Source organism: Oryzias melastigma, linkage group LG3 (genome assembly GCF_002922805.2).
Source record: "Oryzias melastigma strain HK-1 linkage group LG3, ASM292280v2, whole genome shotgun sequence".
Lineage (NCBI taxonomy): Eukaryota > Metazoa > Chordata > Actinopteri > Beloniformes > Adrianichthyidae > Oryzias > Oryzias melastigma.
In genome coordinates, this window is record NC_050514.1 from 11,253,533 (window position 1) to 11,272,215 (window position 18,683).

Below are 18,683 nucleotides of genomic sequence, written 5' to 3' on the forward strand. Positions count from 1 at the left end.
AACTGAGGATAAACGTTGAGTTTGCTGTTGCTCCACTGCAGCAACAGCACAAACAAAACTCAGTGACAAAGAAGGAGATGTACTGGATTTTTCAAAATAAATTTCCATAAACATTTCCAGAACTTGATGTTTGGTTAACTCTGGTGAGTGCGCTCAGATTTGGAACCAGTAAGCTTCTGAAACATTTGTAGAGGAATTTACCGATGGAACAAAACCTCTTTGTGACATAAATGTGTCTAATAATTCAGACTTGTATGCAGAATATTGTGCACATAATTCTACATTGTAAATTGCTTATTTTTTGTGACGTATTCCTTAAATCAAATTTATCTCTAATTTAATTTGATTTCATTGACTTCACTTGATTATTTAATTTTTTTTTGGCTTTGCCCTATTTTAGAGGGTCACTCCAGCCAAGAAAGTTTAACACTGGATCTCCTTATAGGCACAAATCTCACTCTGAATGTACCTAGATTCGAACACATGACCTAGTAACTACAGTGTGAGCCCAGTGTAGGACCCAGTGCCCGGGGCATGGTTACTGCCCAAGCTCTGGGGGAAACCAGATCTGCAACAAGAGCTGTTTCATCTGAGGACTGCATGATACAATGGAACTGATTTATAAAAAAAATTAAAACCTTTCAGAGTTGATATATTTTTGTACAGTTATGCATGAAGGAAAGTTTAGTGTGTTATCAATGGGAATATTTTCAGTTTTTTTTTTTTTTTCAAGCCACATAACTGTTATTTGCTTTTGGTTTACTTCATTAGATTTGACAGCTGTACTGCATGTTTTATTGCAGTTTGTCATTGCTGCCTAAAGTAATGATTTGAATTGGTGGTTTTTACTGATAAGGATTTTATTTTGTGCTGTTTCTAATACTGATGTATGAAGGATAGAAGACGTAAAAGTTGTGCGTGAGTTAAAATGTGTTTCATGTTCTTGGTGCAAATTATTATAAGTGTGGCACTATTATACAGTGGTTTGGGAGAGATAAACAGGCTTCAAGCTGTGAAAGATTTATTGCCAAAAAACGTTTTTAAAGTAAAAACAGAAACTATCTGACCTCAATGTATTTTCTGCCACATTTTTGTCGTTAAATTATGTAAATATGCCGATTAATGAAAATATGCATCAAACCATGAGTAGATCTGTGTCAACATTTCTATGCAAACTACTTTTGCTTTATTATGGGATTTTGGATTTATGATTTTCATATTTGGAATGTGAAGGGGGAGGATTATTTCCCCCTTTTAAATTTCCAAACTTTAAATTTGGTCTACAAACAGAAAACAAAAAAGCAGAATTTGATACTAATACTTAAAAAAATATTCTCAAAATTGTATATCCATAAATGTCGTTTTTTGACAGTGCCACGAGTTTTTGTTGGTTTCAAAAATAAAATAGTTATGTGGAAGACTACTTTAAAAGAATGTATTATCCCCCATGTATTATCTTAGTTTTTAGAAATATTTTTTTAAAGAGGTAATAGACCTTAGTTTGTGCATTTATTTTTCTGAGAATCTGCAAGTTATTATACATATCCCTTCTTTTATCTTAAGAAAAATATGTTTATAAACATTATATATTTACTCTTGTGCTACATTGTTTACTGTTATCTTTTTTCTTTTCTTTCCTTCTCATTTTCTGATTTGAAATCTTGCTTTGTTCTGAGTTATCTATATTTAATAATAATTGTATGTTTGAGATATTTATGCTATATCGTTGAAATATTTTGTCTATTAAAAAAAAACACCTCCAAATTTACCTTAAGTTGGCATCTACTTGAAAACTTTAGTGATTTCTTTTTTATGTCAAGGGTTAATCCTGCTTTAAATCAGTATTATATTTTTGGATGTATTTGTTGCCAATTTCCTCAAAAATGCTTAGTTTCTCACTTTGTGACTTTATTAAATTACATTTCTTCCTTGATTTAGTATTTTAAACTCTGTAACTTCCATCGCTATATTTCCATATGCATAAACCGAAGCACTAAATAATTTCTTTTCTAACTTGGATTGTTTGTCTTGGGTTCCATAAGCATCAATACAGCTACATCGACCAGCCACGTGCATTTTGTTTCCACAAAGACAAGTTGTCTAACGAAACCAGTTTTTTTTTTTTTTTCAGGTTACTCTCTGATTTAAGGACGAGCTTGAAACTCCATTGTTATGAAGCAGTTCAGACCTGTGGGCACACATGAAAGCGAATTATTCTCTTTGAGGCAACACACACAGCATGGGCGGCTAAAATTACGATCTGAGCGGCCCAGCGTGAGATGAGGCCGATGTGTCGCTCTGTGCCATTTAGCTCATCACTTAGTGTGTGAGATGTAGCGTGTGTGTGAGTCTGTCTGGGACAGAGCGTGCACACACACACCTGTGGCAGGGAGTGCAGGCCTTAATCAAACCTAATCAAGAACATTGATTCATCTCCATTTGATTCACACTTTCAGAGTGGGAAAACACAAGCACATGCAAAGCACCCTAACTTGAGCTGCGAGAACATTCTATTGTGAGGCAAAAACGCTGATCTTGTCTAATGCTGGTGACTCATCTGTTTGTATGATAATGTTCTTATCGTCATGTGGAGGGGCTAAAGGAAGGGCTTACCTCGGAGTGAGATGAGGAACGTTGTGAACAAACAGAGCACTGTCGAAAGGAGAGGTGTGGAGATCAGAGAACGGGGAGACCCTGCACTTTTCCCCCCTATAATTGGCATGAGTGTTGCCGGCATCCCAAGATTCCCCGCATCCCGGTCCCTGCATTTGGGGTGGAGGAAACTGTTTACTCCATCTGTCACTGCTGACGTCGGCAAACCGAACAATGTCATCCAATTTCCTGTTTTTCACTTTAGTGGAAGGCCGCCCCTCCGCTGTTCTTGGTGTGTGTGTTCCTGTGTGTGTGTCTGTGAGGAGCTGGCAGGAGAGGAGGAGCGGGACATCTATATGGCTGGATTCACTGGATTCACCACTGAGATGCATTAGGGGTGCGGAAACAGAATGCAAGATTGACCACAAACAAGCATCAGCTTTCATGTGGTCAGATCAGCAAGAACTGTAGGAGGAATATTAAATCTTTGTTTTTATGAAGGCTAAAGCTGGGCAAAGCAGGTAGGTTTACTGAGGCCATTTAACAAATATATTTTTGTGAGACAAGTGTTTTGACTGAAGCTTGCAGGTTCTCTTTTGCATGGCACCAAGAACTGGAGATTTTTCTATATTTTTAATGTGAGCATTTAGAACATCAATTAGGGCCTAAAAACATATCTTTAGTTATAAACTGGATCAAAAACACAAGTTCTATTTAGAGAACTACACTTAAAGATGTTTTAAAAATGATTATTGCACCAAAGTTTTGCTTTGTATGCATGCACATCTGAAAATGATGTTAATTTACTGCAAAACGAGACTTTTGAAGTGAATGGAAGCAGAAATGTTCCATTATTTATGCAGACCCAAGCTGACCTTCAGCCTCATGCACTTTCACTGCAACAGGCCACCATACCTAAAAGTGACAGAAGAGACTGTTAACACTTGCTGCAAGAATTTTATTTGCAGGTTATCTATTGAGATAACCCAGCAGTCCTTCTTTCTAAAAAAGCTGAATAGCTGCTGGTTTCAACGTGTTGCAGAAACACTGAAATGACATTCCAAGATTAACTAAGTGAATATTCATATTGTATTTAATCTGACTTTTACAAATCCTTTGTGTTCCTTTTGTCAGACTGGTGCATGTTGACACTATCTGATAAGGATTGTAGATGCACTCTCTGCTAAGCTGTGGGTTAAAAATGACCTGATAAAATCAGGAAAAAAATTTCCTTCATATGGTAGATGGGGTCTCGGGATAGCGTGGAGTATAGTGCTAGATCTCCACATCGAAAAGAGAGAGCTGAAGTGGTTTGAGCATCTGGCAAAAATGCCCCCAAGATGACTTCCTGTGAGGTATTGGGCCTGTCCAACCAGTTGAAGGCCCTGTGGGCACTATGGAGAGACTGAACCAGTGTGCTGGCCTGGAAATGTCCATGGGGAGAACTGGAAGAGAAGCTGGAACAAGAGAGCTCTGAACATCTTTGTTTAAAATGCGTCTCTCTCTGCTCAAACCTGGATAATAGATGGATGGGTGGATGGCAGAAATTTGCTTTAATCTTAGTCAATATTGTCTTAAAAAGGACCTTGACCAGAGAGTCTACACAGAGCTATTTAAATTTCCAATATCAAACATGACAAACCCCAGCTTAAGTAAATGGCACCACTTATACAAAATGGAAGCAGGTCAAGCCAAGTAGTAAAGATGTTCATATTTGACTGCTAAAGGCTATTTGTCATTGAAACTGGAAAAGTTGTTGGTGTACATCGAACATTTTGATGTACAGTGGAGGGATTTACTTTTTTAATCCTCCTTATGAACCTGAAAAGATTGGAAGATCAGATATCGGTTAAGTAGTCACATTTAAAACAAGTATATGTAAATTGGGTGTTTTTCTATAAGTTTTAAATTAATACAATTTTTTATTCATATTAGTGGGAATGATTTAGAAATGCTGATAATGGAAACTGAACTGAGACTTGAAAGCTTGAGACTTGAAACTAGACTTGCATTGGGTATTTTCAGACCAAACAAATATTGTATTTTTGCTTTGATTATATTTCTAAGGCTTAAAGTGTTGCTCCAACTATATTTTTATGCATTGTAAAAACATTCCAAGTGGTTTTTAAATAATTATTATTGTATTTTTTGCCTTAATTAAAAAGCCTATGTCGATTTTTAACATATTTTCTACAGTCCGTCAGTATTTCATCGGAAATTTGAACCAGGGGTGTGAAGAGGACTGTTGGCACGGAAATTAGCTGCTAATATCCCATCATCCCTTTGTTTGCACTCTCTCCTGCTAGCTTTTGGCTCCTCACAAACCTTAGCTAACATTAGCACAGCAAAAAGAAAAAAAAAAGTAACGGATCTATTTGTCTTCAAGCGGATACATCAGAATTGTAGCGGAGGGAGAAAGGAGACTTTGGACCGCCCGAGGCAGTTACTAGGTACAGACCCAAGCTTTTTCAAACCGCGGGGTTTCATCTGCTCTGATCCTTCGTGATTCGAATAAAGAAATTCTCCAAAACACAGTTTTAATCTTAAATAATTTTTGTGTCCATCATTATAAGAACAATGCTACAAAAACATAGTTTTCATTGTACTGGATCTTTATTCCTTTGACACCTAGTGACACAAATTTGCATCAAACCAGTTCAGTTGCAAAATTACCTTAATTTAGCATATGCATGACAGAAAAAACATAAGTGATTTTTTTTTTTAATAGCTGGAAAATAAATGCAGGCATCAAGAACTTAACTTATTTGAACTGAACTGCTAGATTAAACTGTTTTATCCTCCATTTTTACGACTGAGGGTCTGTTTATTATTCTCTTGTATCAAACCTCCATCCGTCTGGTACTATTTTAACATTTCTTTATTGATTAAAAGTTGAACATAAGATTAGCCATTCCCATATGACTAAATGTAAAGATTAACTACCTGTGAGTTTATATTTATTTTGATGACTTACTATCTGGGCAGTAGACAGTGTTTGATCAAATTTTTTGAATTTTTTTTTCAGCTTTAATTCTCAGAACACCTCATGCCCTTTTAAACCTGTATTTAGAAAAAACATGTCTTAGAAAGAAGTGACCTGCTGAAAATGTAAACAAACCTTTTCCAGGAGTCCTTCCTGCTCCAGCAGCAGTGTGTAGCATATGAACAGGGCTTGCCAGCATGGCCTAGTTGCTCACAAGACTTCCTCTGCTTTGTGTCTGGTTGACTGCAAGCATGATGTTTTAGAGATGCAAACGCTTGGCTGAATGGTTCATTGCAGTGCATGTGTGTGTGTACAGTATACTGTTTTAGTTTAGTAAATGTGTGTGTTTCAGGGTAGCTCTACCAATTGCACAACCTCTGCAGCTGTTTGATTGGTTGTGTCATAGCCAGTTGGAGAGGGAAGTCTCCCTGGATGGAGTTTTGTGCACCGGTCCTGCTTGGCTACAGTTGGACGCGAGGCTTTGTGTCCGAGACCTCTGCATAAAGGGCCTGGCCTTATCTAATTCACCAGCAAACAGAGCAGTGGACACATGATTCCTATGTGCCCCATGCATATGTGTGATCACAATCTGGCACGTTTACTTAGCATTAAACTGTAGAAAAGGCTAAATCCCTCATCTATCTGCAGTGGAAGCGGTTTAAATTTCTGTGCAAAATCAATAGTTTTCAGACAAATCAGGACAATAAAAATATGATCTGACAACTTTGTCTTGCTGAGTGAAACGCTTTTGTAGAAGCGGTTTGTGACAGTTTTGTGCATGCTAATTGTCTTTGTGTGGCCGCACACACTAACATGCGTGTTCTCCATTCAGCACGCATGAGGCTATCATGAGACCCAAGTCCTCGTGTCTGTGAAAGATCAGATGATCACAAAGCATCAGCTTGTAGGCATCCTGATTTCATACTCCTTGTTTGTGGACAACTACAACAAACAGCCCAGTGTCACAATGACGTCTATTCCACTACAACCGAGGGCTAATCAGCTTTTTTTTTCTTCTCTCCTCCCCCCTTTCTCTTTGTTTTTTAACAGAACTTTTTAAAGGCTTACAATTTAGCAAGAAGTGATTTACTGTAGCTCGGCATGCTCTGAAATTCCTCTTTGTATTCCCTCTCACATGTGTAGATTGTTTACGGAGAGGAGGAATTCTGGAGGGATGGCGGCCCGTAAGGGGCTTGGTTGCTGTGGTTACTAACCCCTGAGCTGAGTTCTATTTAGCAGGAAGGAAGCTAAATTATTTGCAGACACCAAAGAGCAAGCTCATGAAGGGAAAATGCAATCAGATGAAAAGCTGTCAGTGCAAAATATCTTCATTTGAATTGTCATAATTGTAGCACCGTGGAACTTAAAATTAGTCTTTTTCTTGTTCTAACAGGGGAAATTTTGTGCTTCGGATGGATGGATGTTTTTGAAACATCACAAAATTGTTTGGTAAATTTATAAAAAAAGACTATCATAAGGGGGAATAAGTAAATATTACCTTTCTAGTAACTTTCTAGAAAAGGTCAAAATGATGGTTCAACAGCCAGCTTGCTTTTTCAAAAAACATATGTGTGAAATTATTGCAATGCACCACAATAGAATTAGCTTTTTGCTGTTGGAATTTCTCAATTCAGTTTATTTATACAGCAGTTGTTCACAATCAAGGTTGTCTGAAGGTGCAACACAAAAAGCAAAAAAACATCAAAACTATTGTTTAGAAGAGATGATTTCACACAAGTGTGATTTAATTAAAGTTTATAATAATAAAAAGTTTTAAACATGACATCAAATGTTTTTAGGGTTATCCGTAGTAATGTGAAAGCAAAACAGTTTTCCTTTAAATGGAAGAACAGGAAGAAACCTGCAGATCCAGACTCAGTTTGGGCGGTAATCATCTGAAAGTATGTGCAGAACATTTGACTGGCTTATTTATTTGATCAAAATATGAAAAAATAAAATAATTAGCTATGGATTTTTAACATTACTGCATGGTTAGTAGATTACACACATACTAGTTAACAGCTCTGACTTGAATGATCACATGACCCCAGGGTGTGGCCTCTGGTGTCTGGCTGCACTAGAACATTAGTAGGGTCTTTGTGGATTATAACCAACTTGCAGTCTTCAATTTTAGATTTTTTTTTGCTTTAATAACCCTGATTTGTGTTCAGCAAGTCTTTTTTCGTGGTGCCATATGACATGAAATAGGAAGGTCAGCTGCAATAACCTAAAAAAATAACAGAGACATCATATTTTGAAGTGACGTACGTTTGCATCAGAAATCTGTATTATTTCCATCTGTGGATTTTGTGTTGGGCCCTTATAGCAGAAAAATGTAAAAATATTTGGACTGAAGTCAAACTAATAAAATGAGGCTTTCCTATTCTCACTTCAGACTCACACACACATTAGGTTTGTTTTATACTTAATTCAACAAAAGTGGAACTATTTTAAAATCGCAAATATAAATAATATATGAGAAAATGTATGTAATTTGAACATTGCCATGGATATTGTATAATTGTATTGATGTTTCTTATTTAAAGTATATAATTTCAGTATATTTGAATGAATATGATGAATTTACAAAGAAAATTCTTAAATCAGTGTTTTTCTGTTTAGAATCTCCAGGTAGTTGGTTGTAAAATGGGATTAAAATGATTTACAATTGCTAAAAGATGACACTGTCTTGCAGAAATGAGGCACCTAAATGCTAAATAATTGTTTGTCTGAATAGGATACATCTCTGTAATTGAAACTGCAGTCAGCAGCAGCAGTATGCACTTTTTTCTGCCAATAATTAAAAGGAAAAGTAACAAACTCCAGGTGTAAACTCTTCCTAATTTTGCATTCCTTAAGATCAAGAGCATCATCATTGCATATTCCCTTTTTAGTGGGTCAAAAAAGTTAATTTGACAAAACCTAGTTATTAGATAATGTTTGATTTTTGTCTAATGTTTGTTTTCTTCTTGCTATCTTTCAGACCACATTAACAGAGGTGCAATTTGGACCAATGAAGTTATTTAAAGATCCACTTCAGGTACCGTAAAACATCTGGAGCGAGTGATGCTGATGTGAATGAAGGCATTAAAACAGTGTTTAAAATCAAATATTCTGAAATATTTTTGCCTTATTTCTAGAAGTAAATGTGACTGTTAATATTTGAGAATCAGTTCCTCAAAATCTTTTTTTTGTGAGGCATCTCTGAGAAATCTGAGATCATTTCTAGGAAACTGTAGAAAATTAATTCATATGCAAATATTCAAAGCAAAACTATTAATGGATGTATTGTGTGCAGTCTTGTCTTTGGGCGCCATGGCAACAAGGCCAAACATTTATGGCCAGGAGCATACGATGACGAACAAACACCTTATGGAAGAGCGGCACAGAGGATCGGCAGGATTTAAATTCTTTGTCATTGAATGGTTCATTGTACAGTTTGGTCCTTTGGCATGTGCTGCTGCTGTTGTTGGAGGACTTGGAAGAGCCAGCCTTTCCATCATTTAGGCCTTAAGAGAAGCAGAGTTTCATCCATTTGATGGTGGAAATGTAAAAGCTGATGAATGATCATGTGCTTTGTAGCTGTTAGCTTTTTTGAAATAAATATTTTTATTCAGTTTTTAATAAAGTATTAGAAGTGATCAAAGTTTTTGTTGCGCACTGTAACAAGTAGAACACACCTTAGTTAAACGCCAGTGATGTGAAGGGCATTGAACTATTAGGAAAGCAGTACAATAGAGGCTCTCTAACCTACGCAGTGTTCAGACTGCTTCATTGTCTCATGTGCTCCTGTGTGGCCACAGTAGGAAAACGAGGTAGAAAGATATCCCTTTCCTGTTTTTGTCACTCACAGCTGATCCTGTCATGCCCTCCTCTTCACTTCTCCTCTTTTATAAAATCGAGTCCATTCTTTTTTTTTTTTTTTTAGAGAGAATTATTATTCTCTTGACATATTACCACCTAATTTTATTTTATTATCTCTACTTATTATCTTTTTTTTCCTTCTATTTGTTGGTGTGTTACAAACCTTTCGTGCTGTTCCTTCAGCTCTGCTCCCAGTTGACTTTTCTAGCAACATCCCAATGTGGAATTCTGTTCTAATTCCCTGTGCATACCAAACATAGCTGCATGACTTTGAGGTTATGTATTTACAACCTGTACAATTACTGCTGCTTGTATGGAGTACATGTGGAATATGGTCTGCATTAGCAGCACCTCTCTCAAACAGATCTCTGCCTCACTACTGCCACATTACAGTACTAAAATAAATTCACACCATTTGTCAGCTTGAATTACAAAGACAACTGGCAAAGTCGTTTTCTTAAAAATAAGTTCCCACATCCTCTCAGATGTGCAGTCTCTAAAGCAGAACAAGCTTTTCTTTTATTTACGTTGGGTGCTAAAGGCTGAAGATGACGTCTGTTTGAGAGTGACTCATGAAGCTAGTGCAGCACTGCTCGGGCCCAAGTCTCCGGTCCAGTATTTCTGCAAGTAAGGAGGTTGCATGAAAGCATGCAGAGAAGCAGAGCACGCTCTCAGCAGCACTTTCCTCCACAGCCTTGGCAGGTAGCAGAGCTGCAGCCAGCCAAGGCCACCTCGATTAATTGTGTCATAGATCATGCCAGCGGACAATAAAATCTGTGACGCACAAGAGCATTAGCCGGGCCTGATCAATCTGGGCCGGTCCACTTGAGGTTTGAGGTCACGCTGTAGGCTGATTAAGACGACAGGCGCAAACGAGCATGACTGAAACAGTGACGACAGTTCAGAGCAGCTGTTACACTGTGGTGTCAAAGTCGGTTTTACTGGAGCCCTCCTATGCTTTTAATCGCTCGCTGCTTCCAGCTGAGAGCGGGCCGCGTCATTTATAAATAACTATGCCGGTTTGTGTTTTCAGATTGTTAGTCTTTCTTGTATTTTATTTTTTGTTTGTTTTTTTTATATTTTTGACTTTCTACAAGATGTGCTCTTTTCTGCACAGACTTTGCTTTCATCTGCTCTGTTTGACTGACAGAAATGTTTCTCTATTGTACTATGACCTCAGAATTGTCTAATAATGGTAAAAACAGGCTGATTAAAGACTCACTCCAATGGAAATTGTGTTTTTAACATGTTCTTGTGACATTTTTAGGAATGTATAGAAGAAAATTAAACCTAAAATTGTGAGTACGTCTTTGCAATTGGAGAAAATTGGAAAAATGCAATTGGAAAAAGCTTATAGCAGTGACGGGTGCTGCAATCGAGGGGCCACAAGCGCTTTAATCCATTCTGAGGTATCCACTTGCAGACAGATAGATCCAAGCACATCTTTGTTTTCCTCGTCTGAGCTGGAATCTGGCTCAAAATGGAATTTACGGCTATAGCTCTGATATTGTTCCTAACTTTTACTGAACAAGTAATGTTATGTTGGGGTTGTAAGGGGCTGTAAGATAGAGTGTGTAAAGAGAGGGATGATGGGAAATAGGGGCAGGCTTACTCTGCCAACAGTTTTGCCCACAACTCAGAGGCTAATTTCTGATGAAGTGCTGCTGCTCTGCAGAAACTATGTCCTAAAAAAATAAAAAACAACGCAGGTTTTAGATTTAACCTAAAATGACAATTATAAACCACTAGGTACACTTATACAATAGATGAAAAGATGATTGGAGTGGGACTTTAAGCTCATACAATCTATAGATATTGAGTTTAGTCCAGTAAAAGTATTTTGACTTTTGGCTGTGTTCTCATTGAAGTAGTGTTTCATGTTTTTGCCCTTAAACAAAAGCTCTCTCTGTTATTAAACTGTCATACACATGTGTTAAGCTATCTCCTCTCCTTGCAGGTACTTTTAGTTTTTGCCAAAGAGGATAGTCAGAGTAATGGCTTCTGCCGCGCGTGTGAGAAGGCCAACTACAGGTGCAAGATGGCACGAACACCCGAGTCGGCTCTCGAATGCTTCTCAGAGAAGCATCACGACCTTGTCATCATTGACCACAGACATTCCAGACACTTTGACGCTGAAGCACTGTGCCGGTATGTTAAACCTTAATCCCCATTCGTGTACTTTTTGTCTTCTGGTAATGTTTCAGACATTAACTGGTGTAAGTATGTTCTCTGTGAGTGTTGCAGTTTGTATAGCCACTGTTTTGCCATTTATTACATTAAGGCACTCATTAAGTTGCTGTAGCTTTTAAAGTTTTGAACGATATTGTACACTAAGAACATGTAAAACATCGTTATTTATTTAACCAAAATGATAAGACTCAGTTTATAAGGTTGGCTTTCTAGAACTTAAAATACGGATCCCTTGATATCACATTATAAAAAACACATTGTTCCCTCAGATTAAATATTTGTGGCCTTAAATTATTATTTTGTGTGCACAAATGAGCATTTTATTTGTAATTTGTGTGCTCAAGTTTGGATTTTGTGGGCATTAATTAGTAATTACCAGCCCCAAATTAGTATTTTGTGTGCACAAATTTGTATTTTAGTATCCTCTAGTCCTAATTTGTGGTCATTTGTGGCTGCAAAATACTAAGAAAATTCTAACTTGTGTCTTTGAAATTAAAAAAATGTATGCACACAAAATATCCTCAATTCCTATTTAATTTGTGGACATAAAATGATAAGAAAATTCTATTTTGTGCTTATGAAATACAAATTTGTTCACACAAAATGCTAAATATTGGCCTTTTAAGTGCTAATTTGTACTCACAAAATACTATTTTTTGTCTGCAAATTAACTTGAGGGAAATACGGAAGTTGGATTTACATGGATAGTCTGCAAAGATGAAAAAATATGGAAGCATTAACTTCAAGAGCAAAATATTCCTGTTTTTTTTCTTTTGTTTTTTTAATTTCCAATCATTAGGGCTGTCTAGCTAAGTTTTTAGCCATGTGCTAACATACCAGATAGAAGTGAGCTCTCTAAACTAAGGTCTGCCTTCTGAACATTTTCCAAGTATAGCTAAAGAAAATACAAAGCTGCCCTTGATTTTATTCACATTTTTAGGTAAGACGGTAGGTTGGACCGGTGTTCTGCACAAGGCAGATTCTTCACAAAATAATTGCAATTGGAAAAATAAGCTTGGTCAAAAAGAATCAAATGAAAAACCAGATAAACTTGAGACTTGGAAAAAGGTTGGATTCAAACATACAAAACTAGCACTTCTTAAAGGGAGTTTACAATTCAAAAAAAGTCATATTTGTAGCAAATTTTTGCATATTTTTTGAAAGTTTGCCAACTTTAAACCAAAAACATGTTTTTTTTTTCAAATTAAAGTCTGTTACATTTTTTAAAAAAAAAGATAATATAACATTAATTATTTAAAGTGGGTAACAGATCTTACAGACTTTACAGAATATTATTGTAGAATTGTTGGAATCCAATACTCAATTTGGAATGTTTCATTTTAGTTTTTTCCCCTCAGTTTTACAACTGTTCTGGAAAAAGAAAATATATACACATATTTTTTTTTTCCAAAAAGTGTTGCAAAATACGATGTTTTTACACAGAACAAAAGAACAAAATCTTTTCAACATAAAGTGAAAATCGTGTAAAGCGGTTGGTCCCCCACTAACAGGCTTTAGTAGGAAATTGCCGCCTCTGTTCTTGGATAGTATTTAGTAAAGTTGACGAGTTACTTTCAACTGTGCATTTCAGCTGATGCACTTTAAATCCATCTGACTTCTTTTTGATTCACCCAACTACTAAATTCAAGACATACTAGCAAATGCAGCACTGCTTTCATACGGTACAGTACATGGAGGTACACGTGTCGATATAAGTATAATAGTGACGGCTGGCTTCCTCAGAGCTCTCCAGCTTCCACCTTAACTAGTAAAGTCATGTCACTGGGAAATAAACGATCCCCGGCCGAACCGCTCTCTATCTTTAGCCTGGGCTCAAACCAAACACATTTACAAACATTTATTTGCCCGGTGTGTATGTTAACCCCATTCATTTTGGCCAATCCATATGTTGAGCGTACACGCACAGGCTCTGATGGGGAAACTAAAGGGCCTTTATGACCCTTGGCTCTGGGAAACCACAGGCGGATGAGTGGCCCTGTACACTGCATTCTTTCAGAGGCCGAGGCCTGCTCACAGAGCTCCACCACTGGGCTCCGGCTGCCTGGGAGAATCGGAGCGTGAAAAACTGAAAATACATTGATTTGATGCCATGGGCTTTTCCATCAGTCTGTTCACTGGCTATAAAAGGCTCCCTCTGTTTACATTTAGGTCAATGAGAGCGGTCAACTCTTCAGAAAACACTGTGATAGTCGCCGTTGTGAAAAGGTACACTTTCATTCTGCTGTTCCCTCCTATTTTATGCACTGTTTTAGTAGCTTGTGATCGGAGTTCTATGAAAAAGCATCAGCTAAATCTGTGAATGTTGGTCTGGAGCCTGTCATATGCAGCAACTGTCAAGCGTTCTCTAAGCAAGCATTTGTCATGTGGTGCTCTATGCTTTTGTCTTTTTAAGGCCAGACAGAGAGGAAGCCTCTGTGATGCCGCTGATCAATGCTGGGTTTAATAGAGTAAGCCTTAAAGCGACTTCAGTTTCTTTTCATTGATAAGATCCTGTTTGACTTCTATCTCAACCAGTTGAAAGACTAGTAAACCCCTTTTAAATTATGTTTTATTTAATATTCATTTGTAAATATCTGTGACAACACATGGACTGACATGTGCTTCTCTGGCCCTTAGAGATATGTAGAAAATGCCAACATGATGGCCTGCTACAATGAGCTGCTACAGTTGGAGCATGGAGAAGTGCTGGCACAGTTCAAACTGAGGTAAGACTTTATTACATTATTTTCTAGTTTTTTAAGTCAGCTCTATGATTTTAACCCTTATGGAGTCCAGATGACCCCACCCTTAAATTGATGTGTGATGCTTCCCATGACAAAGGTGGACAGGATTTCATGTCTGCCACGGGCACCAGTCAAGATAAAAAATCCTTGAAAAAAAAAAAGTTCAGTGCATTGTCTTGTGGGGTCCAGATGACCCCACTTTTAATGTAAACATGCCTAGGATAGCACAAGGGTTAACTGAGTCTGTAATTGTTCGGATCCTGTTGTATGTCCACACCAGGGCTGGCAACGCCATTTTCACAGCGCTGGAACAAAGCCAAGACGCCATAGAGATCACTTCTGAAGATCAAGTCATTCAGGTGTGTTTGCCATTTGTCTCCTGTGTCAAACAACTTTATTTTATCAATTAAAAAACTGTCATCTACCAGTCTAAGACTACATATCCCAAAATGCCACCACGCAGCGACCTAGATACAAGTTCTTCAGTAAATTTGGCAGGTGGCCGCATGGCAGCATGTGTAATCGGGAGGTGGCAGTCGCATTTTTACACATGGTACAGTAGCCGAGAAGCTGAGGATGGTTTGTAGCCACCCTGGCACATTTGGAGGTCCAGTGACAGGCGGTGGTGACACCATAACAAAATCTGGCGAGAGCTGGGCGATCAAAGGACGGTTCGCCGACCGGCAGCAGCTCTGACTGGACGATGTTTAAATGTCTCAGAACAGTGGCGGTCCATATCAAGTGCCACCTTTTTATATACCTATAAAAAGAATAACCACCTTTTTATAGGTATATAAAAAAGTTAGCTGCCGTCTACTTTCATGACCACGCCAACGATTTTCAAAGCAATCAGGAGGTGCCATGAAATCTCAAAGATTCTGCTGATTCCTCCCCGTCGCGCAGTGGCTGTATTAGAACCTATTGATGTTTCTGTCTTGACACCATGACTAACAGTGTGTGAAAACTTGAAACTTGTTTGTTTTTTCTCCCTTACAGTATGTGAATCCTGCCTACGAGTCCATTATGGGCTACCAACAAAGCGAGTTAATAGGGAAAGAAATAATAGAAGTGCCTAAAAGCGAGAAGAATAAGCCTGATCTCCTTGAAACAATAAACTCCTGTATACTGAAAGGAAAGGTAATAATCATTTCTGAAATGCCATCTTTCTTTGAACTCTAGATCCAAACACATTTTTCCCTCTTTAATACACAAATGTTATACTATAGGCAAAATACAGATCACCTCTGGTATCAACACAAAAGTCAGCTCTAGCTTTTATGTTTGTCCATGCATGCGTGTACATCCGTTCACATGTGCTGTCAGTCTGCACTGCTGATCCTCCATCCAGCGGCTCTATTTTATGTGCCGAAGAGCAGCAGCGGTGGATGGATTTGCTGTAATCTTACTACACAGAGAGCGAAGGTCAGTCCCAGACTGGCTAACAGCAGGAAGGGTCTTTTTAAGCCACTAAAGCCATCTGCAGGTGGGAGGGGGGGACATCAAACGAGCCCTAGGACCCTTGGAGAGCTCCCCCTGCCCATTAAAGCAAATTGCTGCTCTCAGAAATACTCACCCCACACTTGGAGTACCACAACTGCCCCAATGCACAGGGTTTTTTTTCACAGATTTTTGAATTTTTTCTCATGATTAACTGTGAATTTGTGTGTTTTCTGGTCTTGTCAGGAGTGGCAGGGGATTTATTATGCCAAAAAGAAGAATGGAGACAGCGTTCAACAAAATGTGAAGATCACACCTGTAATTGGACAGGGAGGGTGAGTAGAGGCGAAGACCCAACGTTTCCTGTGCAATAAGAGAACCAAAACCCCCTTTACATTTGCTCATTCAGGACTGATATGTTCTTGTCATTTAACAGAAAAATTAGACACTATGTGTCCATCAACAGGCCTTTAAATGATAATAATAAGGTAAGGCTTGCTGAAAGTTTCGGCATTTAATCATGAATATGTTGAGGTGGAATCAGTTTTTTCTTCTTCTTCTCCTCCCTCCCTCTCTGTTCGTGCAGAGCGATAAATCCAGCGAGCGCGTGCAAGCGGAGTCTCAAACAGGTGAGATCAATCCCAGACTTTCATAAAAATGATCTTTGTGGGGAACTTTTTCTTCCAGGTCTCGTCTACAGCAGGTTTGTTTTACCTTCTTCAGCTTCTATTGCATTTGACTGAAAAGCAAAAGTGTTTCAATTTGTCGAATTCGCACAAACAAAAAGACCAGATTAATAGTTTTAATCTGCCGATATGCCTGGTCACAAACCATTAAATAATCTGTGATAAAAATCAGTTTGAGAATAATAAATAACTCAAGGGTTTGCTTTCTAAGAGACATAAACAAAGACAAAACAGAAGTAAAAATAGGACAAAATATGTTAGTGATGCTTTTATTGAATTTATTCATAGAGATTTATTAGTTTTGATCATTTAGAGTCTAGAACTGTGCCTTTCACATCCACTTTAACTGCTTCTTCCTACAATGAATCGGTTTATATTATTTTGCAGCACAGTGAAGTTTCGCAAACAAATTCTTTGCTTTTGACATTTTCACGCGTGCTCTATCACCAAAAAAAGATTATCCAGAAGAACACAGATTTCTGTAGACCAAAAATTGAAACGTCCTTGCGACAGCATCGACTTCTGCTTCATCTGGTTGGGAAATATCTGAGAGTGGAAATCCGTCTTTTGTTGACCTTCAAAAAGTACTCTGATTTCAGCTGAAAAGCCAGCCCACAGCTGCAGCTGATTTCAAAATGCTGCGGCTCAACTCCTGAAAAGCAAACATAATAGGAATCATATCGCTCTTGTGCTGACGTCACGAGCTCACAGCTATTCGTTTGTGAAGCTTTTCATGCTGTTCCAGCACATTACATTTCACACCAAGTCTAATAAAACACTTTCACTTAGAGTTTTTTCTGAGCACGTCTATGGGTTTATTCAATTCTCGGTCATAATAAAATCTTAAAAGAATTTAGTAAGCAGTTGGACTAAAGAATCTTTTCGTTTTTCCTTTGACTCTAAATGAAGACATGAATTTTAACAACATGCGTGATTCATGACTGACAGACACAGAGCTTGGTAGAAACAAATAAAAATTGTATTCCTCAATGGAAGCTTCCCTAGTTTTTGATTGCATACCTGTATTTCTATTCTACAATAGGAGATTTTAGTCTCACTATTTTTTTGTTTGTAACATAGGGTGTAGTGGTTAGCACTCTTGGCTCACAGTGAGAGTTTGACTCACGACCGAGTCCTTTCTGTGTGGAGTTTGCATGTTCTATCTGTGCATGTGTGGGTTTTTTTCCAGGCACTCCAGCTTCCTCCTACAGTTAATCGGTGACTCTAAAAGGTTGTGAATGTGAGTGTGTGTGGTCATCTGTCTCTGTGTGGCCCTGTGGTGGACTGACAAACTGTCCTGGGTGGACCCCACCTTTGCCAGACAGTAGCTGGATAGGCTCCAGCATCCCTGACCCTCCATAAGAATAAACAGGTTAAGAAAGTAAATGTTTTAGAATCGCTTAATAATGTAATAATGCAATATTACTATTGTAAATAATTGCATAAAAAGGCAAATGTATATATAGTTAGTGTAAAGAACAGGAAGTCTTAAAAAATCTTGCGAATAAAATCTGAGTGATCATTAACTTATCAATGTGAACATATATGGGATGCAAAGCAGTTTAAAATCCCAGAAACTGACAAAGACTTGATGTTTATAAAGTAATTGTGGAGAGTGTGGCTGGCTGAAATATGTAACAATGAATTTGTTTGAAAATGGAGTGTTAAAAAAATGTCGTGATGCATACAACTTTTGGTCACTAAGTATTTCATAATCTCAGCATGTTGGCAAAAAATTGTCAACAAATTAAGTTAATCAAAATTATTTTTATTGATATGAATCTAAAAACATTGCATTTGAAATTAATACATTTATTTAATTGAAACAAATTAATAGTTGTCTTACCTAGGGGTGTAAGAATTCATCTTAACAACAAATCATATCATAATTAGTGGTTGTAAATCAGATTCATAAACAATATTGATTAATTTTCAACGATCCAATTCACTGACCTAAAATCTATACACCTTTCATCTCTAGACAAAACTTCCACCAGTGTGACTCAGAGATAAATACCTGGTACTTGACAGTGCAGCTGAAGTTTTCCAGATTCCTTGCATTTCATGCAAGATAATAAATTGTAAATTAAATATGTGTACAAACAAACAAGTAAACAAGAATTAATATCAAATCCATTTACATTTTTGTTTCACAAAGTTCAGCCCACCGTTGGTTTTTTCCCCATC

The 18,683-nt window shown here is 37.6% G+C and overlaps 1 protein-coding gene across 1 annotated transcript in view; it reads left to right on the forward strand.

The window, feature by feature from the left end:
• Positions 1–18,683, forward strand: part of pde8a (phosphodiesterase 8A) — a gene marked incomplete at its 5' end in the record, with an annotated part of 52,569 nt that overhangs the window by 18,771 nt on the left and 15,115 nt on the right. The window contains 10 exon segments of the mRNA XM_024295686.2: positions 8,559–8,615; positions 11,397–11,587; positions 13,799–13,855; positions 14,043–14,097; positions 14,267–14,355; positions 14,654–14,732; positions 15,370–15,510; positions 16,057–16,145; positions 16,247–16,298; positions 16,397–16,439. Coding sequence (XP_024151454.1) covers positions 8,559–8,615; positions 11,397–11,587; positions 13,799–13,855; positions 14,043–14,097; positions 14,267–14,355; positions 14,654–14,732; positions 15,370–15,510; positions 16,057–16,145; positions 16,247–16,298; positions 16,397–16,439 — 853 coding nt within the window.